We start from the raw sequence: 21,816 nt of genomic DNA, 5'->3' as shown, positions 1-21,816 counted from the left end.
AAGACTTTAAGACCCATTTCGCCCCAAAAAATAAACCTGAAGAGTAACAAAGAAACAGTACCAGTATGAAAATTAGGGATGGGACGATATGTTTATCTTAACATACGTGATATGAGGTTCAAGACTCGATACAACCACGATACAATGTAATAAAAGTAAAATTATGACAAAATCTGACTGTGCAGCTGTTTATCTCTGAGCCACAAATCTTTCTAGCGATGGCACTGGGCTCGCTAGAATGAAAACAACAATTTAAAAATGTCATTACAAAGTGCAAATAATATAATTCCAATGGAGAGCTTGTGAAATTGTGATGGGCGAGCCGTCTCATTTGTGATTACTACAGCAGAATAACACAATTCATTTGTCATTGAATTTCGATATATCGTCCCAAAAAAATATACGTCTGTGCCTGGGGAGATTTCTCACAAAAAGAGTCATCAAAGTAGAGTAGAAAAGAAAACGCAACATTTCTAAGACATCTGAAACTGTATTTAAGACCCAAAGGCAATGTTAAACAAAATTAAAATTAAGATTTTTAATAAAAAGGAGCCACCCTGGTGTGTGTTTGAGAGGCTCAACTGTGGCCCAATCTACCAATCGAACTCATGAGATGGGTACAGCTGATGTGAATGGCATGCATTTGTATGTGTGTGTGTGTGTGTGTGTGTGTGTGTGTCTCCACGGACCTTTCTCCATGCTGCTTTGGGCCAAGCTGAGGAGCTGTGGCGAGCGCGCTTCCAAGATCTGCTGGTGGAGGTTTACATAGCGCAGGGTCCACCAGGGTAGTAGCTACACAAGCACACACACAAAGAAGAGAAGAAATAAGTGAGAATTTGTGAGAGTAAACGACAAAACTGCTCAGTCCGTAAACCGAACGCAAACAGGAAGAGTAAATAAGCAGACGATGGGGTGAGTAAGCCTGGGGCCCCCCTGTGTGTCTAAGGCAGTGATTCTCAACCTTTTTCATATCAAGGACCCCTAATTTAGTCCACATTAGGGCCACGGACCCCCATTTGATGAGAATTTTGTCTCTCAGACTCAAATCTGAGAATATTCTTATAGTCAGATATGATTTTGTCTAGAATCCCATGACTATCTGTATTGTAGGTAGAGAGATAACAGTGAAACTATGATCAGAACAGTCATTCTTCTACATTCTCTAATGGTGTTAACTTCTTCTAAACGAAATAACGGTGAAGTTCAACAATTCATCAATTTGCTGCGGACCCCACTGGAACCCCCTCGAGGACCCCTGGTGGTCCCCGGGACCCCACGTTGAGAACCACCGATCCAATGCGACGACTGTGTGTGGAAAAAGTCGGAAGATGCATCCTGCTTTATTTCTGTAAAATGCTATTCCCTGACTGTGGCGGAGAATATATCAAAATTCCCATATATTTACATGACCGGTGCGAGGGCTGGGCGAGCTCAGAACACGACCGAAACTACAAGAAAGAGGCGTGTTAAAGAGTATGACCGTGTACGCGAGGTCAGAGAGTACATGTGGAAATGTGTAGGTAGGCCTAAATAAATAACAGGCTGCTCTTGAGGCCCCTTTAGCACCAATAAAACACCAACATCCACAACTAAGTGCTGACCAAGCCTTAAAAATAGCCAACTCCTTCGCTTTTTTTCGGGCTCGCGTCTGACCCAAACGCAAAGTGGCAGGGAGGGAGGGGGGGGGGGGGGGGATATGAACGGCTCGCAGCCATGTAAGGGCTTTCTCTCCTCTTACCCCACCCCCCCACCCACCCACTGTACTCGTTCAGTATCGGGGGAGAGCGGGCGGGTGAACCGTGTAAAAAAAAAAAAAAAAAAAAAAAGCCTATTTGCGTGTCAGGCCGGATATCTCCCGCCTCATTTCCGATGCGAGATGACCCCCCCGCCGCGTGGTCACATGGCGCTCTAAACTGTACGTCTCACAGAATCAATATCCTCCGGCACACGCACACACACACACCTGTCTCATCGGAAGTAGGTGGTACGCGGACGAGCAGGGCGCTTCCCTCTGTCTCCTCCCACGTTTGCTGTTGTGTAATACGGATGAACAGAGCGTATAGGGGTGGGGGGGGGGGGGGGGGATGGATGGAAAACTTTCTGTGGTAGGAGTGGTGGTGGTTAGTGGCAGCGGACAGCGTGTCCTTGAGCTAGTCAGCCCCCCCGACTCCCCTGATGCTTAGTGGAAAAAACGGCGTTGGTAATTAATTCCCCTATAGCTCATTAGCATATAAAAGGCTATGGAATGGCGGGGAGGCTGAGGTCCCTGGCTGAGACCGACTCTTTATACTCACCGGCTTTCGGGAGAAAAGTCAGTTTCACCTGGAAAGCTTCATTCGAATGGACATGCGTGTGTGTGTGTGTGTGTGTGGGTGGGTCAAGTATTAAAACTCAACACTGGGGTTAGACTAATATATGGAGCCGATATTGGCCTTTCATTACAAATCAGATCTGGTCCAGTTAGTGTTGTAAACCTCTGATGTGATGAATATGATTCAGGTTTGATTGATTATGTATTTGATGTAGAATTGATCAATAGTACACTGGTTGTTAATGGGAAGGCCTTAACCTGAATTGATTCTAATGTGATAGTTTCGTCAGATTACACACAAGCATGCATAAATTATTATTATCCAGGGTGTTTTAGTGTCCCATGGTCTAAACCAGTGGTTCTCAACGAGGGGTCGGGGGACCACCAGGGGTCCTTGAGGGGGTTCCAGGGGGTCCCCAGCAAATTGATGAATTGTTAAACTTCACCATTATTTCACTTACAAGAAGTTAACACAATTAGAGAATGTAGAAGAATGACTGTTTCGGTCATGCTTTCACTGTTATCTCTCCACCTACAATACAGATAGTCTTGGAATTCTGAACAAAAGTCATATCTACCAACAAAAATATTCTCCGATTTAGGTCAGGGAGACAAAGTCTCATCAAATGGGGGTCCGTGGCCCAAATGTGGACTAAATTAGGGGTCCTTGATATGAAAAAGGTTGAGAATCACTGATCTAAACTGAACTGGACTTCTCTGACCTAATCTATCTATCTATCAGCAGCCTCATTCCAAAACCCCATATCAGTCAAAACCTACTCAACATATTCAGACACATCCCTGGCCTTCTCTATATCCCAGGCTTTCTATATATATATGTAGTTATATCACCCATTAGGCCAATGAAACATTAATGGGTTGGGCGTCCAGTAACATCAGTATACAGTATGTACACATGTACCAGCCTGCCTCATGCATGAATACTTATGTACATTGCTAATTTTGTATGCTTTTCATTTTGTTACCCATCAACCCATTTATCTATCTGTTTTGCATTCCACTCAAGAAAACCGGAATACAATTAATTTATCAACATGCCAATCTGAGCAATCACAAGGGAGGCAGAGAGGCAGAAAGCAGGGGTTTGACTGTGTGTATAGGTGAATAAACAAATTGTTAGATTGATGAGCAAGCTGGCAAGAGACAACAGAGGCTTTGCAAATCTGTCAACCACGTCCGACACCATCATCGAGGACCGTTGGAGAACTGGCCGTGCACAAATAATGTCTAAATATATAACAACCAATGTAGAAAAAGAAGAGATTCCTGAAAAAGATTGTTGTGGTGTGAGTGTAGGTCCATTCATTTACCTTATAAGTAAAAGTGAATGATCTGATGAGGTGGATTTGTTTCTAGGGCTGCAACTAACGATTATTTTCTCGATTAATCAATTAGTTGTTTGGTCTATAAAATGTCAGAAAATGGTGAAAAATGTGGATCAGTGTTTCCCAAAGCCCAAGATGACGTCCTCAAATGTCTTGTTTTGTCCACAACCCAAAGATATTCAGTTTACTGTCATAGAGGAGGAAAGAAACCAGAAAATATTCACATCTTAAAAAATTATTCAAACCGATTAATCGATTATCAAAATAGTTGGCGATTAATTTGATAGTTGACAACTAATCGATTAATCGATTAATTGTTGCAGCTCTATTTGTTTCCAAATGTAGGTTACTGTGACACAGCAAACCGTCTCATCTTTAGCCCTAGACTCTACTCCAGAACATTCCAAGATGTAGCTTGAGAAGAGTCAGCTCAGTTAACCTTAACAGCTAATTTTGGCTTTGTTAGCTAGCCAACTGGCCATGAGACTAAATCTGTAAAGCAACACATTAATGTTAACATACGACTAGTTAGCTAGCTAACGAACCGGGAAGCTAATATAGCAAAGTAACTAACATCAGGGTATCCAATTCCGGACAGCATATGACCAACAAAATCACAATCAAATACCAATATATTTCATCCCGTACTGTTTTCGCTGAATTTTCTCACAAATGAACAATCCTCCATCTGTCTTTTTTAAAGTTTAATATCGCTTTTACCTTAACTTGGAATGGATTTTCTTCCAGTCCCTGCAAATGGATGATAGCACACCTATTTTTGAGATTCAAAATTCGTATCCAATTCCGGACACTTACTTTCGTCCGTGTCGGTGTATTCATATACTCGATATTAACCCTTTATTAACCCTTCCTGTACCTTCACAGTGTTACAGATACTTGTAAGAAGTGCAGGCTATGAACTCAAAGCTCTTATTTTTCCATTTATCAGCCGATACTGATTCTCTACATGAAGTAACTGCCGCCCAAAGTGGGATTTAAGGCTTCCCGCTTCTTGTTCGTGACTAAGTTCGTAACTTAGTGTTTTATATGCTTAAATGTGTATAGATATTTATGAAATTCGATACCTAGCTTCTGAAATGTGTATGAATTTACGACACTTAGCTTTCGGTTGGGAACTCTGTATAAAAATGCTGGTAAACAAGTGACCGAGTGGCCGGAATTGGATACAATTCCGTTAGTGTCACTGTTATCACGCGACTACATGATCTACCGGGGACACACGAATGATTTTGGTGTCTATGTTCTCATGGCTAAGCTGACCAAGGGAATTATCTCCCGAAAACTTAATCCTTTAAAAGAGAGAGATAGTTGTGACAGATGCGGTCTTACCTGGAGGCTGTCCATCTTCGAGGAGCAGTTGAGCAGGATGACCCGGGCCAGGAGGAGGACGAAGGGGTTGGCCACCAGGCTGTACACCGACTCCCCGTCCAGGAGGAGGCTCCTGTGGAGAGCCTCGGTCAGGGCCTGGGGCTGGGAGACAGAGATATGGGAGGTTTGGGCCAGGTAATCTCTCCTGACAAGTGACAAAGATTTCTGTTTCCCTGGCTCTCTGAGATTAGGACCGGCGGCAGGCTGGTTGGGGGGGGGGGGGGGGGGGGAGCTAGAGGACAGAAAGCGAGTGGTGGACAGTTTAGAAAATGCCTAGTCAAAGTAAGGGTATGTGTATGCGTGGTGATGATGGTGGTGGTGGGTGTGTGTGTGTGTGGGGGGGGGGGGGGTAATGTGTCCAGGAATAGGTCTCTATCAGGGAGCTGGGTTTAGGAAAGAGAGGAGGAGGAAAAGGGACAGAGGGTTTGGATAGAAGTAAACCTAAAAGCACAGTGAGTTTCCCTGTATGCAAAGAGATAAACTCCATATAAAAACACATTGTTGACTGATGTGCAAAGCCTCTATTCGGGCCTGGAAGAGAGAGCTGAACAGTTAAGAGTTAGGATCGACACCACAATGTATGAAAATATGTCGTATAATTCCTCTTCACCACTCAACAAATACCACATCTGCTCAAATATTCTGCACAATTGACTATTTCTCCATCTAGAGTTTTGAATAAGGAGACAGCTAGCAATGCACATAAGCAAATCTGCACATTTACGCATTATCTACAGGTGAAAAATTAATTTTTGATACTGTATATTGAACTTTTATTTGTTAAATCGTAACGTTGTATCGAATCGCGAACTCCATATCGCGTATCGAATCGTATCATGATATAAACATATCGTCCCATCTCTATTGCACATATACTCTATATATCTATATATTTATAATGTATTTCACACTGCACATATTTCATATTCCTTGGTATATTCTCATACACATCTTTTTCATTCACGTTTTTCGAAGTAAATAAATTCGATTGCTGCTATTTTGCACCGCCTTCCCATGCTGTAATCCGGATCTTTTCATACTTTCATGTCATGTGTTTTAATGTTGGAATTGCCAATTTCATATGTTTATATCAGTGATTCTCAACCTTTTTCATATCAAGGACCCCTAATGTAGTCCGCATGAGGGCCACGGACCCCCCATTTGATGAGATGAGATTTTTGTCTCAGACCCAAGTCTGAGAATATTTTTATTGTTAGATATGATTTTGTCCAGAATTCCATGACTATCTGTATTGTAGGTTGAGAGATAACAGAGAAACTATGATCAAAACAGTCATTCTTCTACATTTTCTAATTGAAATAATGGTGAAGTTTAACAACTTCTGAATTTGCTGGGAACCCCCTGGAACCCTCTCAAGGGTCCCTGGTGGTCCCCGGACCCCACGTTGAGAACCACTGGTTTATATGCCCCCATTTGGTATATTCATTTTTATATTCTATTTTCATTGCTATATCCTGTTATTATTGGCTGCTGCAACGACCCAATTTCACCTCTGTGATCATCTATTTCACCATGGCCACCTTTCACTTAAGTTGGAAAAAACTTCATATGAATTCGATTTTCCATCACATTTCACTTTTTCTTCTCTAGTCCCTAGATGAGTTAAATTCACTGCCTTTTGACTGTGCCATCATACATGTATGGAGGCTCCTTTCATGTGACAGTGCAGATAAATCACCGCCGCTGAGGGAAATTCCTCGACAAAAGAGAAAACGGCCCTCTCCTCTGGTGTGATGGCGGTGTGAAACGCACTATACGGCCCTCGGTGTCGCGGTGCAGAGAGGAAGGAAGGATCTCCTCGACCCGGCGTAATTGGGACCCCGGAGAGGCTTCGTTACCCCGGCGCTCCTCCGCCCCCGCGCCCCCGCGCCCTGCCCACGGCTCCCCCTGCTTCCGCCGCGGCTCGGCCGGCTCCGTGCGGCCTCATTACCCAGAGCAGAGGGCGCTGAGGGGGGGGGGGGGGGGTCACCTGTTCCCGCCGTTCGTCACACTGTCGGACGGCGGCGAACGCCTCGCGATTGGGTGTACACACACACACGCAGATACACAACAAGCCTTATCATGGCCCAAATAACTGTAAATGAATCAACAGCAGAGAAACATCTGTTTTAATACAAACACTTTGCTGCACCAAAAAAAGCTAAATGTGACACATGGGGTTTGACTGATATGGGCTTTTGAAGGCCATACAGATACTTTTGGATTATGGTTAAGGGATTCCTAAAGCCAAAAAGTGTAGTATTGATCAGTTATACAATAAATTCAATCCAATTTTTAATGAAGGGACAGTATTCAATTTTTAATAAAATTCCAATATTGGCAAACCGATATTGGTCTAACCTAGGGCTGGGCGATTTGGTTGAAATCAATATCATGATAATCATAAGGATTTTTCTCAATATCAATATATATCACGATATGGTTCATGTATGCAAAATCACGTTAAATAATCAAATTAATGTTCATCTCATTGAACCGAATGGTGATGTTAGGTGTGATATGAACAGAAATATTCAAATAATATTCCTACCATACCTCATTTTATGAGAGTTTTTAAGTAAAATTTGCTTGTCATCATCAATTTAGACAGCAGAAATGTGTGTCACGATATTAAAATATCTTCATATCATCACGATATGATTCCACTGAAAGACGATAAACGATAATATTGAATTATCGCCCAGCCCTATGTAGTATTGATCATTTATAGAATAAATGTGTAATCAATCAAACTACATCATATCAGAGGTGGAGAACACTAACTGGCTAATAACCAATGTTTAATGAAAGGCCAGTATTCAATTTTTAATAAAATGCCAATATTGGCAAACCGATATTGGTCGAACCCTTGTGCCAAATAATTTCCAAGTTTCCACCGACTTTCGAGAGGCAACTAAACATTTTGTTTGGTGGAGCAAGTGTTGTAAATGAACTGGAGTTTAATCCTGGTCCAGCACCTGTGAAAGAGGTGGGTATGGGAATCTCTTTATTATATTCAAATGCATAAACCTTCTAATCCGGCAGAAAGGTTCTCTATGGCAACACGGCATTGTTCAAATCGCTAGACACAGCTAGATCTGAGACAGTAAGATTTCAAGAACAGCAATCTTAAACATTTCTGAGTTTCCAGTTACAGATGCTGTATGGTATCACACCTTGTTTTCAATGTTTTCATCAGTCATTCATTCAATTCATTCATTCATTTGTTATGTCAGGGGTCACAGAGTAAACATATGGCATATATAGCATAGCATATCAATGTCCTCCATCTAACAACCTTTCAAGAATTGAGGAAATACATTTTCATTTCATTTTCCATCACTTTCCAATCAAATTCTTAGCTGATATTGCCATTGATGACCAAGTATTTTTGACATTAACAATCCAATATCAGTAGTTCAGCTTGGTCATAAAAGCTTTTCTACAGTTTTCTCCAGTGAGTTTACCTTTCCTGGAAACTAGGTGATGCAAGTTTTGTGCAGGTCACTGATGATATACAGCGCAAAAGTAGAAGAAAAGTGATGATGAGACGGTGTTGTACCTCAGAGAGGGAGGAGAGAAGAGCCGGGGGCAGCAGGTCAGGGACATGGAGGGACACCGGGGGGCCGGTCCAGTTACTCTGGACAAACATGTGGAGGCAAGCGACGGCCAGGACCATCACCGCCACGTCCCTAAAGGAGGAGGGGAAAAAAGACACACGTTTGACTGATTGCGAAGAAGTGCTGGAGAGAATGGATGCAATATTCACACTGCGAGAAACATCTGGCTAGGAATAAGGCCTGTCCACAAAACGGACAGACTGACCACAGTATTGCAGGCTGATCCAAGGGGGGGGCAACATAAGCAAGATGTGACACAGCAGAAATGTAAACAACAATGGTGGCGATGGAGTATGGCAGCGTGGGCTGTTGGTGGATTGTTCAAAAATCTGTGACAGTTTTATTGGTTGAATATTTTCTGTTGTACACCTACTGGTGGATTTTGATATAAAACTACAAGAAAATCTATATTTTTTGTCATTTATTGTTAAATAGGTAAAGGTTACTTACAGTATTTCCTCTAACAGTGGCCGGTAGGCAATTAAAAGCCGGGTCTCCGATAATGGCCGGGGGCGTGGTCGACACGAACAAATAAAGGCCGGCCCCAAATTAAAAAAAAGGAAACAAAACAAGCGTGAATTCGCAATAGCTGCAACCACGTACACACACTGTGCAGCTATAGGCCAAAGGGTGGGGACATTTTTGTGAACCAACCGACCAACCGACAGAGCGAGCTGTAGAGCTGCTGGTCACAGCTAAAAACAACGGTGGAAACTCCTGGTGCCCGGCGGAAGTCTCTGGATCGTGCCGTCGTCGATTACCGTAATTATCGTAATGCGTCGCAGTAACAAAAAAAACGGCTACCTAACAAACCCCAACAGAAGCAGATCAGAAAACAAGGAGGCTTCATACTAAAATATGAGCAAATATACTTATCAAACAGAGGGAATTAGAAATAAAGGACTGTCTCTAATATAAGCCTGCTTCCTGGTACCCTCTGCAGTTGAGGTAAATAAAGGCCCGGGCCAATATTAGAGGAAATACGGTAGTTAACAAGATGAAAGCTATTCTCAATTTCATTGTGACTTTAAAGGACCCGTGCCAACTTTCAGCTCGAGTAAACGAAAATGCGAACAAATGGCACCTTATGGGCCAAGAAGACTTAACAGTTCCCTTCTCTTGCCTCAGCAAGTAGAGCGGAGAGCAGAGAGGCAGTGCTGAACTTTGCACCGAGGCACCGCCGAACAACGAACCATCAGACACCACCTGCCCAACAAAAGGGAACATCTGATTTAACGGTTATTTGAAATCCAGAAACAAGAAAAGGCAAGTTTTCATTGTCGCGTTTCACACCGAGCGGGGGCCGAATCCTCCCTGAGACTCTTATTCAAGCGGACAGGTGGGAGCGGGGGGGGGGGGGGGGGGGGGGGGGAGAAGCATAGCGACGACAGCCCTCTTTAGCCTCCGCCTCGCTCCGAGGGCAATTACAGGGCTTTAAGAACGGGCCGCGACCGCCGACACGCCTAGCTGCCTATCTATCAGGCCGAGAAAGTGATGGGAGGTGATAGAAGAGAGGAAGATGGATCCAATACAAAGGAAGGGAAAGGACTAGCGACGCGTGCTGCAATCCAGATTTGCCCGCGGACCGTTTCCTCCCCCCGGGAGGGAGAAAAGGGAGATGTTAAGCTGTCCTTATTAAAAATTAATAATTCATGACAGCAGGAAGAGAGAGGCGGCGGAGGGAGAAGGAAGGAACAGTCAGCTCCTCTCAGCCGGAGAACAGCTTTGTGATACGCTCAGCTCCCTCCTTCACAATAAAAGCGGATGAGTTTTGTTTTTTTTTTTTTTTGGAAAAGTCCCAACATTAATAGTCCCACGTCATTACAATAACACTAATAATGTAATTAAAAAATAACTATATTTTCAAGCTGAGGTTGACATTAGTGTGGAATTACCCTGAAGCAAAAAAAAAGAAAATGAATTATAAACAAGAGGCACTTGAGCTGCCAAAGGTCCCGCCATAATCACCAAGATATATTAAACATAACCACTTATGCTAATGTACCATGGTGGCATGACAGAAGGGACAGTGATGATAGTTAATAAATTGTTACAGCAAAGTGTTGAAAATAGATCCACAATTCTGTAACTCCACAATTCTGTAACTCCAGAGTCAGTTTTTCCAATGGTAGCAATTCACATATTTGGTCTCGGAATAGTTTAATTAGTTTTAAGGTTTTTTGTATATTTTTTGCGCTTTTTGCCCTTATTGTGATAGTTTACAATAGAGATAGACAGGAAAGAGTAGGAGAGAGAGAGGGCAGTGACATGCAACAGAGGTCCCAGGCCAGATTCTAACCCGGAACATCGCGGCCACATGATACGCACCCCAGACCACCGAGCCACCAGGACGCCCCGAAAATTACATTTTTTCATCTTTCACAGCAAGATAAATACTTAGTTTCTAACACAGTCCAAGACTGAGAACACATCATTGCCAGGAATTTATGGCTATATCGCATACCAATGTGCACTGCGCTGGAAAAGCAGCTTTTCATGCTTTGAACTATGCACTATGTAGCCTAAACACTTATCTTTTTAGCTAATTACATTTAACCAATATCATAATCTCAATCCAAGAGATAACAGGGATCCAATTTCTGCTCCATTCCACAGATAGATCATCCTCAAGATTGAACTATTACTAACTGGATCCGTTATTTCCCCATGGAACTGGATCAAAAGCATGGGACTCGCAGTGTGAGAGATTAATATGTCAAAGTAGGCTAAATCATATTGGCATAAAACCGCTATTGGTTAAGATCCGGCGGTACTTTTCGGCGACATGGCTGGCTGATGATCTTGTTTACTCTACCAGCTGCTTTTAGCCAGTTAAAACATATTTGTGGAATTTCAGAACTCAGCTAGTCCTGTATCAAGCGGACGGACGGTCGGAGTCCCGCCCTGCTGTGTTACCTGTCGGCCTTGTCGTCTTTGGTGGGGTCAGTCAGATAGAGCAGGACCCGTCTCTCCACGTAGGCCTCGATGTCCTCCCCGTCGCCGCAGGTACCGTCTCCGCCCAGCAAGTCCAACACCAGGGGGCTCAGCAGCACGGCCTCAAAATCCCCCTCCAACACGGACTGCAGCAGAGAACCCGCCTCTGGAAACGGCAAATGTTTCACATGAGTTAGAGCATGTTCACACCAAGCATGTTTGAATATCGGCCCAAGCCTATCCATGGCACATGGTTGACTGTAGGGCTGAACAATTAATCAAAATTTTATCGACATCGCAATATGGCCTACTGCAATTTTCTACAGAGATGTCCTGGCCTACACATCATATTCTACAGACTTAAGAAAACATCTTTGTTCGGTACAGATCCCCGCAAAAATCACACCATAATCATTTCAATATGTTTTTCAATGAAAACGAGAATAATGATGTAAAAATTATCATTCCCTCTAATATCGCGAATCATATCGCAATTGCAGTATCAGTCAAAATAATCGCAATTAGATGTTTTTTCAAAATCGTTCAGCCCTAGTTGACTGTCCCTGGTGAAAGGAGATGGATGTTGATATCTGATAGCCAGCATTTCCTCACTCTCGGAAAGTCTAGCATAGCAAAATTAACCACGGGCAAACCACAGTCTGATGCTAGTATTCATCTACTTCTTCATGTGTTTTTAGCTGGTATGAAAACTAGAGAAGATCAATTACTGCAAAGAGCACAGACAAGTCCATTATGCGTAGCTAAAGTTACAGGGACTGGAATCAGATTTGTTTGTACAAGCCCTGGTTCATCTGTGATTGGTCAGTGTGAACCTAAATGAACAAAATACAAAAAGACAACAAAGGCAACTTTTCCACTATGGCTCAGACCAAAGAAAACAAACTACAGGTGTGATCGCACCCTTAAAGACTAACTAAACCCCAAACCAAAATCTGTAGTGAAGCCTGGCATCTACTGGTAAAAAGTAGGGTACTGAATTGGCCATCTGTTATTGGCTGACCTTTGGTGCCAGGTGATATCACCACCTGTTGATCTCTATGGAAGGTGACATCACCTGGCACCAAAGACCAGCCAATAGCAGATGGCCAGTTCAGTACCCTACCTTTCACCATTAGATGTCAGGCTTCACCAAAGATTTGGGTTTGAGGTTTAGTTACTCTTTAAGCCCTGGACAGATAGGACAGGTCTTTTGATGCACAGCATATGACGGTGATTCTCAACGTGGGGTCCGGGGACCACCAGGGGTCCTTGAGGTGGTTCCAGGGGGTCCCCAGCAAATTGATGAATTGTTAAACTTCAAACTACAATTAGAGAATGTAGAAGAATGACTGTTTTGATCATAGTTTCACAGTTATCTATATACCTACAATACAGATAGTCATGGGATTCTGGACAAAATCATATCTAACAATAAAAATATTCTCAGATTTGGGTCCGAGAGACAAAATCTCATCAAATGGGGGCTTTAATCTGGACTAAATTAGGGTCCTTGATATGAAAAAGGTTGAGAATCACTGGCATATGACACCACTAGCGTTCACTTGGAGCATTTGACACAACACAGCAGGACAAATAGAAGATCGGCTGGTCGGTCCTGCAGGTCACGGCTGCCGGAAAACACTGTATTTTGGTGGTCTGTTCCCCAAAACCGAACCGGCGGTCAATGCTGAAGCTGGGAAGTTCTATCTTGCTTGCAGCCATTGAGAACGACGGGTGCGTTTAGTCTTTGGCTAAACCAACCTCACAGGATTTCTTATTTGCTTTACAAAATAAAGCTCTGAAAAAGGAACACCATCAAGAGCATTGAGTTATTGCACTTTGTTCTACTTCCCCCCCCCCTTGCCTGCCGTACAAAAGCCAGCAAAGCACGGTCGGGGAAAATGAAGCGCCGCGCCTCGCTCCGAAGCTCTCGCCACCTCGACAATCCTCTCCCACTCATTTGTCTTATATTGTTTTTGCAGCGGCTGTTTAATCTAACTCCGTATTCTCATTAAGTCGATGAGTATATCGAACCGTTCCCCGCAGATAAAGCCGACGCACGCCCACGCGAACATACGCACTCCGGTGTCTGTTTAAGAGGACGAGGGCGGCGGTGAGGAAAACGTTGATTTATGAGAAGGACGGTAAGGAGGGCTGGGAGGAGGGCCGCGGCTTCCCGGCCAGGAGTGATCGCGTTGCCCCCCGGGGCGCGCTCGGCGTCAAACGTCTCCCCAGCTTTCATTAAGGTCTTTATTTGAGGAGGGAGACTGGCTGGGCTCATTAGCATTGATTGCATCGTGTTCCCCCGGCGGAGAGAGAGAGGAGGGAGGGAGGGAGGGAGGGAGGGAGAGAACGGAGCGAGATAAGAGGGGAAGCGGTTTGAGCGTTGTGAGCTGCGTAACCGAACGCGAAAACTCAGGCTGACCCTGAGCGACTTCGGTCGAAATGTTTTCACGGACGGGCGAGTCAGTCAGTCAGTCACACTAGGGCTGGGGCGATATTTCAATATTATCGTTTATCGTCTTTCAGTGGAATCATATCGTGATGATATGAAGATATTTTGATATCGTGACACACATTTCAGCTGTCTAAATTGATGAGGACAAGCAAATTTTACTTAAAAACTCTCATAAAATGGCCTTCTGCTCTTTCCTGGCCAGGAGACTGATATTGTTTAAATGGAAAGACCCTATTCCACCGACATAGTCATTGGATCAGGGAAGTTATGTACCATCTTAAGAAGATTAGATATACTGTCAGAGGGTCTACTAAGACATTCCATACTATTTGGCAGCCTTTCTTAACCTTTGTTGAGGATATGGGAGCTGACAACATGATAATGTAATGTAATGTTTATATGTGTTTGTCTGGCATTTGGGGGGTGGTGGGGTGGGTTTCCTTTTCGTTTTCTGTTGGACCTGTTTGGACCTATGATATAATGTGAAAAATTACAATAAAAAGACCCTGATAAAAAAAAAACAACTCATAAAACGAGTATAGAATATTTCTGTTCTGTTTGACATCACACCTAACATTACCATTCGGTTCAATGAGATGAACATTAATTTGATTATTTAACGTGATTTTGCATACGTGAACCATATCGTGATATATATTGATAGGAGAAAAATCCTTATGATTATCATGATATTGATTTCAACCATATCGCCCAGCCCTAACACACACACACACACAATAAAGCTGAGAACAAGGACGTTTTAGCAAAAAAAAAAGACTAAAACTACAGGCTTAATTTACAAAAAAAGACATGTCACGCCTGCGAAATAACAGCAACTTCCCAGCAGCCTTCCCCCCTGATTGTCTTTGTTCTTCTAAAAAACAATCCCTTCAACTCACTCCGCTCTGAAAGAACGGCATTCAGCCAATCTCCAGACAGCGGCTGACAGCTTGACATGCCTCGAATGCTAAAACAAAGATCTATTTTGCTGATGGGGGGAGTTCAAACAATTTCCAGCTGACTGTCATTGCTATCCGACAGTCTCGATGCCACTCTTGATATACGTGCATTAAAAAAATGGGCACACCGCTCCCACTTATTACAAACCCCAAATCGGCACCGCTATCACTCCCATACAATGGCCGTTATGGGCTTTAATAGGCAATTGCTGTGCGACCGGTCCTGTAAAGGAGGAGGCGTCGAGATATTTCACCTTCGCTGCTGATCTAATGAAACCCAGGGGCTGCCATGATAGCACACAGTGGGGAGGGGGGGGGGAGGCGGAGGAGAAGAGAAAGGCTTTGGCTTTATGAGGGGGAAAATGAAAGCCCGAGGTATGGCCACCGCCACCGTTAATAACATTTCAGCTACTCTTCAGAGGAACCGGCGGCAATTATGGAAAACACGGCCGAGGCCCTCAAATTAGTCCGTAATTCAGAGAGGTCCGGGCAATGAGCTGCAGTTAATGCAAATGGAGACTAAGGTTCACAAAACCACACCGGCTCGAGCGGCAATATGGATATGAGAGGAACAACAATGAATTTTTTAGACAGCCATTGTCATTTCTCCCCCTTGTACAGGCGAGCTTTCAACTTCATAAACGCACAAACCTGGCTGCATCCCAGAGTTTCCCTACTACTGAATAGGTGAAGGGGGTCACCCGGCCTTAAGGAGCTGCTAGTCTGGGTTTCAATGGAGAGTTTTAGTGTCCCGTGACGTTAAAAGCTTTCAGAGGCTTTTCCACCCGGACAAGAATACAGTTCTGGGGGAAACGCTGCTGCACACGACCCTGTTATATCACTCTTTATCAGGTCAACATTGTAACACTGTCATATGCATTCACTTCACTTGAATTCCATCACAAACTCGTGTACAAAATGACTGTTCTCTTTGACTAGAGCAAAGAAGCACAACATCTGTTGCACAGAATAAAAGCTGAAATCAAACTATAAAATCAGCCAAGTGAAAAGGAGTCACGGTGGCTTTATCACAGAGTGCGATCGGATACATTTTTATGGACGGTGATTGGTAGACTGAGCTCAGCCTATACTGTAGCTTACATGCCAGGAATGGAGGTTGTTTGCCGAGTCATTAGGTGCCAGAAACAAGACCGCTGACTTGTTTCTGAAGCCAAGGAGAACTGGTCGTTTTTGATACCTGCAATGGGAGACCAAATGGTGCTGAATGGGAGGCCAAATGGTGCTGAATGGGAGGCCAAATGGTGCTGGCAGTGTTGGAGTACCGCTCATCTTTGTATGAATGACTCTGGGGCAGTGTGTTAAACTCGGTTCGTTTACCCCCAGGTGAAATCTTATCGTAAAATTTTGTGGCACAAGCTGGCTGCCGTGGCTACATGGTGGAGAGTTGAAATATGCCGGTAAATATGTCTATAAATACGCCGTAAAGCAGTGATTCTCAACCTTTTTCATATAAAAGACCCCTAATTTAGTCCACATTAGAGCCATGGACCCCCATTTGATTAGAATTTGTCTCTCTGACCCAAATCTGAGAATATTTTTATTGTTAGATATGATTTTGTCCAGAATTCCATGACTATCTGTATTGTAGGTAGAGAGATAACAGAGACACTATGATCAAAACAGTCATTCTTCTACATTCTCTAATTGTGTTAATAATGCTGAAGTTTAACCCTTCATCAATTTGCTGGGGACCCCCTGGAACCCCGTCAAGGACCCCTGGTGGTCCCCGGACCCCATGTTGAGAACCACTGCAATCCATTGCAAGCAATCCATCAGATTTCCCGCCAAATCTGACCCGGTGGCACACAAAATAAAATGCTGTGTGGAGACTGCATTAGGGTTTGACCAATACAGGTTTGTGAAGGCTGATACCGATATATTTCAGAATTAAGCTAAAATTTTGCTTCTTTAAATTTGCCAATTTTCACGCCAAGTGTTGCCAGCATTCAGTGTTTACCCATATATATATATATATATTTTGTCAGCTGGCAAAGCCTCACTTAGACCATAGGACACTGAAAGCAATGAAATCCTTTTAGCGGGACTAGCAGCTCCTTAAGGCAGGGTGAGGAAAGTGTCATTGCAGGTTATGAAAGAACCTCCATCATATCAGTGCTAGATGGCACAGACTGGCCATATCCAATTTCTAATAAAAAAGGACAATATCACCTCAAAGCAAAAGTCTAACCCTACTTTGAACAAGTGGGAAGACAACTCTAATCCACTATTTGACAACAGCAAAGACTCGACTTGATATGGTTAATACCCAAGTGAGCTAGTTCTATAGGTTGAAACTAAGGCCCTGTGCATCTTAAGCAAAAAGAAAAAGAGGTATGGCGACCAAGCAGTGTAAAACCATGTGTGTGTGTCATTGTGAGTTATTGTTCTATCATTTTGCTGTCAGACTGAGCAGTTTGACCGGAGCAGAAGTTTTCTCTCCACCAGCTGTCCGCTGGGGGGCTGCGCAAAATTAATCGGATGCTGATCCACTGCAACACATTAGAAACATGATGTAGTCCCGCAACATACCGAGCCGAGACAACAGCAACAACGGCTGGCCGTGGTTTGGGACGTTTGGGACCGGAGTCACAGCCACAGTCTGACCGTTAGCAGCTGTGAGACGGTATTTAATTTAAGGGACAGTGACATGACAGAGAAGAGACAACACATCTCTTAACGTCTCCCAGTCGGTGAAATATGCAGTCTAAAGATACTCACAGTATATAGAAAAGACATTTTGTGTACTGCTTTAGTAATGTTGTTTCTGAATAATGCCAGTAAAGTAACCAAATTTCGTGACCAAGTGGTGAATTTAACCGGCTTCGGCTCAGAGCGTTTGACCGGTGCTTGTGTATTCTGACAGATGTGAACGTGCGGCGGCTCGCCACGATGCTAGTTAAGCTAGCTAACCCGCCGATACATCCCGTTCTCTCTTGCATGGAGAGAAGGTCACGCCAAACTCCATTCAAAATCTGTCTGTTTAATGCTGCCTTGCTTGTCGGTATAGATGCATACTTAACGGCACATGACTTAAGACCGTATACAAATCGTTAAAGGTCTTATGCTAAATTCATTTACGTAATCCAGCTAGCAGCACTTTATTTCAATCACAATTCAACTTGTAGAATTGGCACATCACACTGCACGCTACCGCCCACCACGGTGTTATTTTGATGGATGAAAATTGTGAGTAACGTTATAACAGGGGAACTAATAATTACAAAAGTTGACATTTTACTGGAATAAGTACGGCTTGGTGAAGTGGATGTACGCCGAAATGCAAAGAGGTGCTTAACGATTCAGAAAAGGTATTGAGTCACATTTTATGAGATATCTATATTTTGCCCATAAGCAAGGCCACATTATATTCACAAAATGTTGAATAGGGTTTGGCGTGACGTTCTAACATGAAGCTAACAACCAGCTAACAAGTTAGCTAATGAACATGACTTCACTTACTGTGACTTGCTATCGGACCTGCGGTCAATTCGTCGTCGCGGCATTAACGTTACCTCCTCGGTGTAGAAAACCGCTGTCACCGCCAGTAACGGGCAAACTACCCGTGCCACTACCGTGAATTTCATCAGCTGGAAAAAGCTTTCGCGTCGCTGCGTTCAAATGACACTTTGCCTTGCTAGCGAACAGCCTGACAGTGTGGTCACTACTGCAGTGAACACCAGATAACATAATCGGATCGCGGCGAGTTTTGATAGATGGTAAAATGATAAAAAAAAAGACACAGCTGTTTCTCACCTGCAGAGCTGAAAATATTCTGCTTCCATTCCGTAGCTTCGCTGGGTGTTAAAAAGCCTCGGAGAACGGGGATCTCAACGTCCCGCAGCATCACTGAACGACTGTGGTTCCTCCTAAAGTGAAGTATGTGCTGCTGCCTTCCAGTCGGGACGGGCGCAGTTCAAAGCTGGCGATTAATCGCTTTATTGATGAAGCAAGTCTACGGTATTCTTCAATCAATGATAATATGTTTATTTCCACCCATGTGGTGTAAGTGGCATCAGTGAGCAGCCATGACAGATGCGCATTGCATTGTGGGAAAGCTAATCAGTGCTTGCTCAGGGACTGTGGTCATTTTCAATGCATCTACAATAGGCTTCCATCATCAACACTGGGCTTTAGGGTTTAAGGAGCAGGTTGGTATGCGATGCCGCATTTAGTGACAATAGCTTGTTAGCTACATAATTATTTCCATAGAACAGGTGAGGTATTTAACTCTAAGTGGGCTTTATATTTAATGACATAGCCTAGATCAGTGGCTTTTTGAAGTGTCAGATCACAAGCTGCCCGTCCCCAGAAAGAAAAAAAACAGGCCTCAAAATGAAATCCACAATATATTCATATCATAAACACACACATGAAAGAGTTGACTTTCCCCCCTTCAATTTTGGCAGGCCTGCATCGCTGTGCAGACTTAGAGATGATGGCAGGTCCTGCTTAAAATATATATATATATATATATATACTGGGTGATTCATTTTGATTATGTCATCTTAGCCAGACTCCCGGAAGGTGTGTGTGTGTGTGTTTGTAGGGTTGAGGTCAGGGTCCAGTAGAGATTTGCTATGTGCTACAGAACATGCTACAGAACATAGTTTGATGGCGGACATCAGCACATCAGAATGAACGCTTAATGAATGCTGTTTTGAAAAGTGCTGTGAAATTTAGGAGGATAAAATTACCACTATTACTTGTACAATGCTACTACTAACAATAATTATACTGTAGCTATGAAACAGAGCCCTGCACTACCAATAAAATTAACATGAGATGGACCAGCATTATAGGTCCCCAAATTAGATGTTTTAAAATATATATAAATGCAGTCCATGTTTTCTTCTTCAGCAAAAGATGGATGCCACATTATGTTTGGCTGTTAAACCTGCAATAAGCGATATCAGACCTTATAACCAATCCTGAAGCTAATGTGTGCTATGTGGAGATTTCATTGAGACATAATGATATAAACCATCTACACAGCAGCAGCTGTGTTGCTGTTTTCACCTCTTTTCTAAAGCTTGTTGTCAAATTCTGGTCCTGAACAAAGCTCCTCCCGGCCCATTCAGTATCTTTTCTTTTTTTTTTAAACTAGCTTGGCTCCTCCCTCACTGTTTAAAGGTCCCATATTCTACACTTTCCAGTGTTTTATTTTATGTCTTGAGGTCCACTAAAAACAGTTTGTGTGGTGTCATGTACCAAAAACAATCTCAGTCCATTTTTACACATTCATTTTCCAGCATCTCTCTGAGCCTTACCTTGTGTCTTTAAGGCTCATTAATATTAACGACCCCTCTGTTTTGATTGGCTAACCGTTTCAAGAGTGAAACGTGAGACACCACAGACAGGCAGCTACAGGTAGGGAAAACTCTCCGGTAATAAACAATGACAACCGCCCAACCGCTTTGAAAAAAACACTTTGTTAGTCTATTATTTCTCACAAAAATGATAATGAGCGAACCTTTGTGACGCCACAAAGTTACAGAAGTCCAAACGGCTCGTTTAGAGGCTCGCTTTTCTAATATGGATTGTGTGGATTTGGTTGGCGACCGTGCGTTTTGATACTTTCACCATGTTTAGATAGACCATCCAACTCCTTTATAATCAAAGAGGCAAGGGGAATCCTGTTTTACACCATATGGGACCTTTAAAAGCAGCGCTCACCCCCTCCCATCCTTGAAAAAAATTATCGTAATGGCATAATCGATGAGGCGAGGGAGTAAACATGTTAAACTAGTAAACTTGTTAAACTAGTAAACGTGCTACCTACCTCTTCACTTGTCATTGTGGGACATGTGACTTCAGCAGGAGAAAGGCCTAGCAAAGAGAACTGGTAGCCAGCCACACTACTCCATAGGTACGTTTAGCTTAGCTACCCTTGATGCACGCTGCTTTGCAATGTTTTGTCTTAAGGCTCATTTATGCTCCCTTTACATGCGAAAATAAATACGTCCGTTTCAAACGATATAACCGTCACTGCCCACATACTTCCATGCGTCCTTTACGTTGGCATGGATGTTAAGCAATACATCCACTAGATGGCAGTAGAGAGTCAAAAGTTTCTGTCCACCGTTGCCATGTTTGTTGTGAACAACAAACATGGCGACGGTGGAGGAGGTCGTTATAATGTACCTGTTAAGAAAGAGGCAAAAGCAGAGGAGTTCTGGCGGAACTCTTTGATGAGTCCTCAAAGAGTTAAATGTCTTCGTCGTGTCTCGCTGGTCTCGTTTATTGGCTACACTGCCCCCACGATTTCCGGTGGTACTGCGGTGGTACTGCTCTGTTTTGTCCGTATCCGTAAGCTTTCAGAAAACGTGCACAAATACGGACGAAATGAACGCAGAGTACGGACAGAAGGCTCCGTCCGTATCCGTATACGTATTTAACGTTGAGCATAATTGAGCCTTTAGTAGGCCTCCCTAGTGCAGTAGCTTTGCTGTGTTTGTGGTCAGAAAATTTAGCTTATTGCAGCTTTAAAGGAGAAACCCTCAAATCCTCTTACATCATTATATATCATCATTGCATTCCAGGAGTTATTTTGTAATGAATGTTTGTAATTTACTTTTTGGTATAGCCTACCCACTTTCCCTCAACCTGCATCTTTTACTTCTACCTCCGTTAGTGATTTCCTACATTTCCCAGAATGCCTTTCAACAACTCTCAGAGAAGGGGCATGAACTAGTTACTTTCAATCAAAGTTGGGCATATGGGCATAGAGAGCCTAAGTCCCTCCCCTTCCGCTGTCCCCCATGGGACCTTATTTCGGAAG

General features: G+C 43.3%; 1 protein-coding gene across 1 annotated transcript; it reads right to left on the bottom strand.

Annotated features, from left to right (window-relative positions):
- Window positions 1-689: 689 nt before the first annotated feature.
- On the bottom strand, window positions 690-19,046 carry LOC139661828 (tetratricopeptide repeat protein 27-like; the record flags this gene model as incomplete). The annotated part of the gene is made up of 5 exons (XM_071540394.1): window positions 18,792-19,046; window positions 11,583-11,766; window positions 8,609-8,738; window positions 5,008-5,148; window positions 690-792 (listed from the first exon to the last, which is right to left on the bottom strand). Coding segments are annotated over exons 1-5 (649 nt in total), but the record flags the coding sequence as incomplete, so codon positions are not given.
- Between the last annotated feature and the right edge of the window lie 2,770 nt (window positions 19,047-21,816).

This window comes from Centroberyx affinis, unplaced genomic scaffold, assembly GCF_046629955.1.
Source record: "Centroberyx affinis isolate AG114_WGS23_722 - 3 ecotype Tasmania unplaced genomic scaffold, CSIRO-AGI_Caff_v1 ptg003628l_1, whole genome shotgun sequence".
Taxonomy (NCBI): domain Eukaryota; kingdom Metazoa; phylum Chordata; class Actinopteri; order Beryciformes; family Berycidae; genus Centroberyx; species Centroberyx affinis.
The sequence above is the reverse complement of the archived record's forward strand: the minus strand, read 5'-3'. Positions and strand labels throughout refer to the sequence as shown.